The 10,019-nt window shown below is 37.8% G+C and overlaps 1 protein-coding gene across 2 annotated transcripts; it reads right to left on the bottom strand.

Moving 5' to 3' along the window:
- Nucleotides 1–472: 472 nt before the first annotated feature.
- On the bottom strand, nucleotides 473–8,214 carry atp5if1a (ATP synthase inhibitory factor subunit 1a). 2 transcript variants are annotated; one of them, XM_061882152.1, is made up of 3 exons: nucleotides 8,051–8,214; nucleotides 827–939; nucleotides 473–728 (listed from the first exon to the last, which is right to left on the bottom strand). In XM_061882152.1, exons 1-3 carry the CDS (start codon nucleotides 8,120–8,122, stop codon nucleotides 587–589), a joined length of 327 nt encoding a protein of 108 aa, XP_061738136.1. In that variant the 5' UTR covers nucleotides 8,123–8,214; the 3' UTR covers nucleotides 473–586. The 2 variants fall into 2 exon arrangements, with proteins under 2 accessions (XP_061738136.1, XP_061738137.1); XM_061882153.1 differs by lacking the exon at nucleotides 8,051–8,214 and adding an exon at nucleotides 4,116–4,222.
- Between the last annotated feature and the right edge of the window lie 1,805 nt (nucleotides 8,215–10,019).

Here is a 10,019-nt window from a genome sequence, read left to right as displayed (position 1 = left end):
CTCACAATACGAAGTTCCTGCAGTCCTGGGTTCAAATCCAGGCTCGGGATCTTTCTGTGTGGAGTTTGCATGTTCTCCCCGTGAATGCGTGGGTTCCCTCCGGGTACTCCGGCTTCCTCCCACTTCCAAAAACATGCACTTGGGGATTGGTTGATTGTCAACACTAAATTGGCCCTAGTGTGTGAATGTGAGTGTGAATGTTGTCTGTCTATCTGTGTTGGCCCTGTGATGAGGTGGTGACTTGTCCAGGGTGTACCCCGCCTTCCGCCCAATTGTAGCTGAGATAGGCGCCAGCGCCCCCCGCGACTCCAAAAGGAATAAGCGGTAGGAAATGAATGGATGGATGATTAACGTAGACATCGACTTAAACAAGTTGAAAAACTTATTCGGATGTTACCCGAATTGTACGTAATATGTACTGTACTGTGCAATCTACTAATAAAAGTCTCAATCAATAAATCAATATTGCAAGTGAAATATTAAGCACTTTATTGGTTGTTGCATTCAAAATTGTCTGCGATAACAGACTTGGTCTATCTAACCAGTCAGCATTTGATTATCATTTATGGTACAATAATATGATGGTTCAGTCATCATGTTTAAGCTTCCTAATTTTGCCCTTATGACGGTCAATCTCCTTTTGTAGGCGCTCAATCTCCTTTTTGTGGTGCTCAATCTCCTCTGTATGGTGCTTCCTCAGTGCTTCCATCTGCTCCTTCTCCTTTTGCCTGCAAGTGGAAAGCAGGTTTTGGTGGGGGTAATTTTGTGATAATGAAAAAAAAAACTAAAAAGACATGATAAAGTTATTCCATGTGATGGGTGTCACCTGAAGTACCGCTCCTCCTCTGCAACTTCTCGTTTTCCAAAGGCTCCCCCTGCTTCCCTCACGGCGCCTCCTGCCCCGCCACCTTTTCCTGCTCCCCTGCCTAGTTCACCGAGCTGGAATAACAGATCATGTTAAAAAACACCAGTCATATTGCAGTGGTGCATGTCTTTGGAACAATTCACCGGTATTCAACACATACTCTTCACACATGTTTGAGTTTAATATGTAATAATTTCAACATTGACCTAAAAATATAATATATTTTACAACACTAGATGTAAAATTTACATTTTTTAATGCATAAATCAGGGGAGTCCAAAATACTGCCTGGGGGTAATGTTTAGCCAGCAGCTCATCTTTTTATTGCAACTTAATAGTAACGCTGTACTAGTGACTACACTTAAGTATGCTATGTACATCCATCCATCCATTTTCTACAGCTTATTCCCTTTCGGGGTTGCGGGGGGCGCTGGCGCCTATCTCAGCTACAATCGGGCGGAAGGCGGGGTACACCCTGGACAAGTCGCCACCTCATCGCAGAGCCAACACAGATAGATAGTCGCGATCAAAAGTTTACATACACTTGTAAAGAACATAATGTTATGGCTGTCTTGAGTTTCCAATACTTTCTACAACTCGTATTTTTTTGTGATAGAGTGATTGGAGCACATACTTGTCGGTCACAAAAAAAACATTCATGAAGTTTGGTTCTTTTATGTTTTTTTTTTTTTTTTACTTGTGTGGGTATTATCATAAATTCTTCATCAAAACGGGAAAATTTAAACATCCTACCCGTTGACATCTAAGTGACAGCAGACCTTGTACAGTAAGTGATTGTTTTGTTATGTAAGTAGTTTGTATTTTTTGTGTAGCACTTATGCTACTTGTTGGATCTGCTTACCACTCCTTTTATCCCATCTTCCGTATATCCAGGCTCACAAATATAAGGTTCCGGGTCATTATTTGTCCTAAAGTAGTCTTTGTTGGCTCTCATAAAGTCTGCCGTGACTAGTCGTCGTTGTTGAAGGAAATAGTGAACATTGTGATGTGTCTGTCACATTAATGTGCCGTCATATGCTAAAATGACCAAAATACAAAAACACTGCATTATTATGAATGTGCATGTTACTCCATTACATACAGTGCACTTTGAAAGTATTTACAGCGCTTGACTTACAACACATTTCCACATAATGGTGTGGTATTGAACTGGGTAAGAAGCTATTTAACCAACAGGAAGCAATATGTGAAGATGGGTGAAATTGAGTCAACACGGTTGGATATATCTTGTGGTGTACCCCAGGGATCAATACTGGGACCAAGATTGTTTAATCTTTATAAAAACAACATTTTTAAAGTTACAAAGGACTTGAAGTTAGTTTTTCTTGCAGACGACGAGTGCTTTCTGTTCAGGAGAGAACACACAGAAGATAATACAAATAATAACGGAAGAAATGAACAAATTAAAAAAATGGTTTGATAAAAACAGAATATCTTTGAATCTCAGTAAAACTAAAATAATGCTATTTGGTAAAAGTAGAAAAGAGCATCAGACACGAATACAAATAGACGGAGTAGATATTGAAAGGGTAGAAGAAACCAGATTTTTGTGAGTATTAAGAGATGATAAAATGAATTGGAAATCTCATATACAAAACATACAAAATAAGGTGGCAGAAAACATTTCAATAATGAATAAAGCAAAATACGTCCTGGGCCAAAAATAACTTTATATTCTCTATTGTTCGCTAGTGTTACCATATTTGAGTTATTGTGCAGAAATATGGGGAAATAACTACAAATGTGCGCTACATTCGTTAACTGTGTTAAAAAAAACATCAATTAGAATAATACATAATGTTGGATATAGAGAACATACAAACCCTTTATTTATTGAGTCAAAAATATTAAAGCTCGATGATTTGGTAAAATTGCAAACAGGTAAAATGATTTACAAAGCAAATTATAACCTGCTACCAAAGAATGTACAACAATTTTTCTCAACTAAAGAGGAGAAATACAACCTTAGAGGAAAATCTAATTTAAAACATTTGTATGCACGTACAAAACTTACAACCTTTAGCATATTAGTATGTGGAATTAAATTATGGAATGGATTAAGTAAAAAACTTAGACATTGTACTGATATAATCCAGTTTAAAAGGCTGTTCAAATTAATAGTGCTTACAAAGCACAAAGAAGAAGAATTATGAGAAAAACTTTCAACCTAATTGAAAATAAGATATTCTTTATCTTAGTATGTTAATGACTGAATTAAATAATTAATTAAATATTACAAAACTGTTGTATTACTCATTCACGGATGTAATTTTATTATTTTATTATAAAAAAGGTCAGTAAATGAATGTATATATTTGCAAACGCTCTGGCGTGGGAAAGAGGTAGGATTAAATAAGCTTTGCTTCGTCCTACTCCATATCGGATATGATGTGATGTGAAATGATATGAAATTGTCTGATGTATTATGTTGTAAATATGTTCATCTTCGAAATAAAATAAGAAAGAAATAAGGAAAGAAATAAATTCTCTGTGGTTTTTGGATGGGTTTTTATAGAGGGCCTTATGGGCGCAATAGATGACTCCCATTAGCTTCATTGTTAGCCATCTCATACTTACTTTTCTTGTTATTTTCTGCTCACTTTTTGTCTTTCCCACAAAATTAAACACAACCTCATGTTAAATTATGCAAATTAGATGAAGACGCCGTCCCACCCCACGCCGTGGTGAAGGTTTTTGTAGGGGGGAAGAAATTTGGCGTGACAGCGTCGTCCCACACCACGCCACAGATAGACTGCAGTCCTATTGTAAACACTATTCAGATGTATATCGCACCAAATATCTCACAATAGCCTCCGCATTATTCAATTATACAATCTGCAGCCTCGGGGAAAACCATTTGGACACACCTGCTTGAAGTAAACAAACTGCCACACCTTTAGAAGATACCTTTAGTGAGGCATTCTTGTCAATTCCTTGCACTATCCCTGCAGAAAATCCCCATTGAGAGCTGCTGGTGTTCCCGTGCCCACGTCACTCAAAGATGTTTAGAAAACGTGTAAATCATTCTGAATCGTGTAGTATTTGTCGGCACGTTGCCAGAACAAGACTGACAGAATCCGCAAGACTAAAATAGCTGAAGAAGCGCGAAGTCAAACCTTGTGGAACGAAAACAAGGTCACTCGCTCAACTTTGACACAAAGTCCTAAGGTTGGCGTAAACATTAGCACGATAACGTCAACACGAGGGGTGTCATTACGTCAGTGTTTACCTGTTCAGATGCCATTCGAATCTGAGAGGCGACACATCCTCTCAGATGTGTTCTCAAAAGAAGCCTGGACATAATCCTAAAGGTATCGGGGCGGGGGGTTACATTTTTGCAAGTGTATTATTTATTATGGGACACGATTTGGAAAGAAACGCACCTGTATGTATATGAGGTCCCACACTTGACAGTGCATGGCAGAGAACAAACCAAACATAAAGTCGAAGGAATTGTCTGCAGACCTCCAAGGCACAAATCTGGGGAAGGGTACATAAAATATCCCTGTCCACTTATAATAACAATGTTGCTAATAATTGGTTGATATTCAGGTCAGGACATGTAAATTGTCTGTGGTTTTTGGATGTTTTTTTTAGAGGGGTTTATGGGCACAATAGATGACTCCCATTAGCTTCATTGTTAGCCATCTCATACTTACTTTCTAAAAACAATAGTTTTCCGGTTATTATCTGCTCTCTTTTTGTCTTTCCCACAAAATTAAACACAACCTCATCTTAAATTACCGTATTTCCTTGAATTGCCGCCGGGCATATAGTATGCGCCTGCCTTGAATTACTGCCGGGTCAGACTCGCTTGTCAAAATAATTAGAGCATGCTTAGTATTACCGCCGGGTCAAACTCGTGACGTTGTTGTAGGCACAATACCAATGTGAGCAATTTGCAAAATGCGCAACCGCATTTTGCAAATTTGTATAATGCGCAACCGCATTTATCAAATTTTTATAACGCGCAACCGCATTTTGCAAATTTTTATAACGCGCAATCTTTTTGCAAATTGTATCCACCTATATATTTGAATAATGTGTGGTGCACATTTTGCAAATCAATGGGCGCAATTTGTATAATGCACAATCTTTTTGGCAATTTTGGAAATTGCTTCCAGCTATATATTGATTGTGTTGGAAGTTCTGGCTACTAACCCTAACCCTAACCCCTAACCCTTGATGCCATCTTTGCAGTGTTGGGAGACTGTTTTGCTGTTCTTCTTCTGTTCGATGTAGCTTTTTGGGCAGAATTCCGCAAATTCTTCTTCAGCCGTCCTCAAATCGTCCATTTGCACGGTATCGCCATTTTAAAACAAAATCTCGTCTTGCGATATGCAAATTGCTTGCGCACAATGGAAATGACGTACAATTTGCAAAGTGCGCGAGATTGGTGAATACCGGTAATTTGAAATCGCATAAAAGAAATAAGATTAAGAGCAATTCAGTAGGATTTAGGGTCCAAGCTATTGATTACCAGGATGCTAAAAAGAACAGTAACCAGCTATGTTGTATTAATATACCGTAGCTGCGTGTGTCAAATATGAGTCATTAAATGACTCCCGCCTCCTGGTGGTAGAGGGCGCTACTGATCCTTCTTGCTACTACTCGGCTGCAGAAGAAGTGACAATGAGTGACGTGATATGTGCTGGGACGCAGGGGGTACGACAGACCTTTTAGGATGTAACACTCCTATGCTGGCTGTACAAACAACCGGGCTGAAATAGTGCATGTTCCAGTCCTAAATACCCAGTGTATTATTTATACAATAATACTTCATGGTGGCAGCGGTGGAATAAAGAGATCACCCACGGAGCAGAACGGGAGGGGGACTTGTCCGAGGATAATTCTGTCGTCGCCCGCACTTGAGGAGCCGAGCTAACTGATAGCAGCGGTCTAATAGCAGCTTTCTAAACTGGACTTTCAATCGAAGCAGGAGGTAATAAAGGAAGATCTTCATCGAGACAGAGAGACTTTTAAAACTGAAGAAAGATAAGGAAGACTTCTATAAACAAGTTATCGATGCTTTTGTTCAGAAGGAGCTGGCATGGACTTCATTTATAAGTAAAAGTAAGACCATAATAACGCTTTTTTTTTTTTAATTAAATGTGCTTTTCATGATGGTATCCTTACATCACACTCACATTTTTACTGCATGCCTTTGGTAAATCCCGGAGTGAGAAGAGGTTTTAAAATATTTAGCGCATGCTTACCTTTATCGCAGGCCTTTGGTAAGCGCAGGAGTGAGAAGAGGTTTTAAATTAATTAGAAAAAACTGCTGTTCTAGATGTGTCCACTAGATGTCGCAATAGCAATTATTTGCATCTTTCTAATCTAGATTATGCTACATATGTAAGAAAAAAAGAAAAAAAACACGTTAGTGCACCAGTCGAGGTAAATGAGCAAACTACATAAATATCATCCTGTAATTTGATTTAATTTTTTATCCTGATGGATTCAATCAATCAATCAATGTTTATTTATACAGCCCTAAATCATAAATGTCTCAAAGGACTGTACAAACCATTACGACTACAAAATCCTCGGGAGAACCCATATAAGGGCAAAGAAAACTCACACCCAGTGGGCAGGGAGAATTCACACCCAGTGGGACGCCAGTGACAATGCTGACTATGAGAAACCTTGGAGAGGACCTCAAATGTGGGCAACCCCCCGCCCCCTCTAGGGGACCGAAAGCAATGGATGTCGAGCGGGTCTTACATGGTACTGTGAAAGTTCAATCCATAGTGGCTCCAACACAGCCGCGAGAGTTCAGTTCAGAGCGAAAATTAGTTGACTGATGAACATTATCACATAATTCATTCAGAAAGTATAAATAACGATGTGGAGGGTGGGCGTGGCCTGCAGTCCTGCAACAAAGCAGAGTGTGCCAGGAACGAATTCGAGATCAGCGACAGGTGTGTAGATCGCCCACCTGGGCGTACTTATCTAACACCTGTCGCTCTGTCGAGAGGGGTGGTTGATGGTGGAGCACGAGTACAAGCACGAGCAAGACTGACGAAAAGACAATTGCTAAAACGCACAAAGACAATTTATTGCAAAATAGAACATTCTCGTAAAACTGGAAGAGCCTGGCATGTCGGTGATCGGTGTCCTGAAAAGTTTTCCACACACGACAAATAAAGATAGAATACTATTAGCCGCAATATGTAAGTGTAAATAAACCCGGCAACATTATGATTTGTACATATTCAGAATGTGCTTGTTCTATTTTTAAACAAAGAGGGACGGCGTGGCGCAGTGGAAGAGTGGCCGTGCGCAACCCGAGGGTCCCTGGTTCAATTCCAACCTCGTCATGTCCGTTGTGTCCTGAGCAAGACACTTCACCCTTGCTCCTGATGGGTGCTGGTTAGCGCCTTGCATGGCAGCTTCCTCCATCAGTGTGTGAATGTGTGTGTGAATGGGTAAATGTGGAAGTAGTGTCAAAGCGCTTTGAGTACCTTGAAGGTAGAAAAGCGCTATACAAGTACAACCCATTTATTTATTTATCATTTAAAGAAAACAATCTGTATTTGTCTTTATTTTCAAGTTATCTTGTCATAATTTACCAGTCCGGCCCACTTGGGAGAAGATTTTTCTCCATTTGGCCCCCGATCTAAAATGAGTTTGACACCCCTGGTGTAAATCATTCTGAATCGTGTAGTATTTTAATCGGTGTCCTGAAAAACCCGGAAGTGCAAGTTTTCCACGCACGACAAATAAAGATAGAATACTATTAGCCGCAACATGTAAGTGTAAATAAACCCGGCAACATTATAATTTGTACATATTCAGAATGTGCTTGTTCTATTTTTAAACAAAGAAAACAATCTGTTATTTTGTCTTTATTTTTAAGTTATCTTGCCGTGATTTTACCAGTCCGGCCCACTTGGGAGAAGATTTTTCTCCATTTAGCCCCCGATCTAAAATGAGTTTGACACCCCTGGTGTAAATCATTCTGAATCGTGTAGTATTTGTCGGCACGTTGCCAGAACAAGACTGACAGAATCTGCAAGACTAAAATAGCTGAAAGGGCGCCAAGTCAAACTTTGTGGAACGAAAACGAGGTCACTCGCTTAACTTTGACACAAAATCCTAAGGTTGGCGTAAACATTAGCACGATAACGTCAACACGAAGGGTGTCATTACGTCAGCGTTTACCTGTTCGGATGCCATTCGAATCTGAGAGGCGACACATGCTCTCAGATGTGTTCTCAAAAGAAGCCTGGACATAATCCTAAAGGTATCGGCTGTTGTTGCCACGCCAGCGCGAGTTAAAAGTACCCCTTTAACCCTCCTCTCTGCCAAAAATGCGGAAATGTGTATAATATGGGCGTGACGTTGCCAGATGGGGAATGACACATTATCGTGATCTTGATGGAGAGTGTTTTCTTTAAAATGACTGTACACTCACGATGTGACAGGGCTTAGAAAGTTCAGTTACAGTACGACATTGCCACAAACCAGGATTAGTATGCGTTATAAAGTAGTGACATTTAAATAAACTGTAGGGTAAAAAAAAACTGCTTTGGTCTCACAGTGCCCTCATGCGGCTGAAACTTTGCACAGTAACAATTAACGGGATGTATTGACGTGGTCTATTTATTGTGGGCTTTGAAGGCAACAATTGTGACTCCCAATCAATAAATAATTGATTATTGATTGTGGGAGAATTTGACTGATGGATTAATTCAGGGGTCACCAACACGGTGCCCGTGGGCCCAGGTTCTAAAAATAGCTCAAATAGCAGCACTTACCAGTGAGCTGCCTCTTTTTTTTAACTAAGAGAGACAAAACTCAAATAGAATTAGAAAATCCAAGAAAATATTTTAAAGACTGGGTCTTCACTTGTTTGAATAAATTGATTATTTTTTTTTACTTTCCAGTGAGCTGCCTTTATTTTTTAAACTGTATTTGTTTACTAGCAAGCTGGTCTCGCTTTGCTCGACATTTTTAATTCTAAGAGGGACAAAACTCAAATAGAATTAGAAAATCCAAGAAAATATTTTAAAGACTTGGTCTTCACTAGTTTAAATAAATTCATTTATTTTTTACTTTGCTTTTTATAACTTTCAGAAAGGCAATTTTAGAGAAAAAAATACAGCCTTAAAAATTATTGAAGGATTTTTAAACACATATACTTTTTTACCTTTTAAATTCCTTCCTCTTCTTTCCTGACAATTTAAATCAATGTTCAAGTATTTTTTTTTAATTGTAAAGAATAATAAATACATTTTAATTTAATTCTTAATTTTAGCTTCTGTTTTTTTGTCGAAGAATATTTGTGAAATATTTCTTCAAATTTATTATGATTATACTTAAAAAACATATTCTGGCAAATCTATTAAATCTGTAGAATCAAATTTAAATCTTATTTAAAAGTCTTTTGAATTTCTTCCAAAAATTTTGTTCTGGAAAATCTAAAAGAAATAATGATTTGTCTTTGTTAGAAATATAGCTTGGTCCAATTTGTTATATATTCTGACAAAATGCAAATTGGATTTTAACATATTTAAAACATGTCATCAAAATTCTAAAATTAATCTTAATCATGAATAATTACTAATGATGTTCCATTAATTCTTTTTTTTTAATTTTTTCAAAAAGATTCAAATTAGCTAGTTTTTCTCTTCTTTTTTTCAGTGGAATTTTAAAGAGTCGAAATTGAAGATAAACTATGTTTCAAAATTTTCTTTGAATTTTTTTACTGTTTTCTCCTCTTTTAAATCGTTCAATTAAGTATTTTTTTCATCATTTATTCTCTATAAAAAAACTTCCGTGAAAGGGAAAAAAAATGTATGACGGAATGACCCATTTTTTTTTTATATATATATAGATTTATTTATTAAAGGTAAATTAAGCAAATTGGCTATTTCTGGCAATGTATTTATGTGTGTATCAAACTGGTAGCCCTTTGCATTAATCAGTACCCAAGAAGTAGCTCTTGGTTTCAAAAAGGTTGGTGACCCCTGGATTAATTACTGTGCGTCTGGCAATGCTGTATTCGCATCTGGGCGGAAGTAGGGATGCTACTGTCACCAGGCGATGGGCATGAAGAACAGCAAGTGACGATCAAAATTAAGTAAATTGATGGTTTACTAAAATAAAAAAATAAATTTATAAATAAAAT

This window comes from Nerophis ophidion, linkage group LG21 (assembly GCF_033978795.1).
Source record: "Nerophis ophidion isolate RoL-2023_Sa linkage group LG21, RoL_Noph_v1.0, whole genome shotgun sequence".
Lineage (NCBI taxonomy): Eukaryota > Metazoa > Chordata > Actinopteri > Syngnathiformes > Syngnathidae > Nerophis > Nerophis ophidion.
This window is presented reverse-complemented; position numbering and strand designations above follow the sequence as displayed.

Excerpts from the sequence above, each read along its gene's own strand:
- atp5if1a (XM_061882152.1), bottom strand. The coding sequence starts at position 8,122 with ATGTCCAGGCTTCTTTTGAGAACACATCTGAGAGCATGTGTCGCCTCT. Across the intron at positions 940-8,050 it reads TTCGAATGGCATCCGAACAG|CTCGGTGAACTAGGCAGGGG; the intron begins GTAAACGCTGAC and ends CTGTTATTCCAG. Across the intron at positions 729-826 it reads GAGGAGGAGCGGTACTTCAG|GCAAAAGGAGAAGGAGCAGA; the intron begins GTGACACCCATC and ends TTCCACTTGCAG.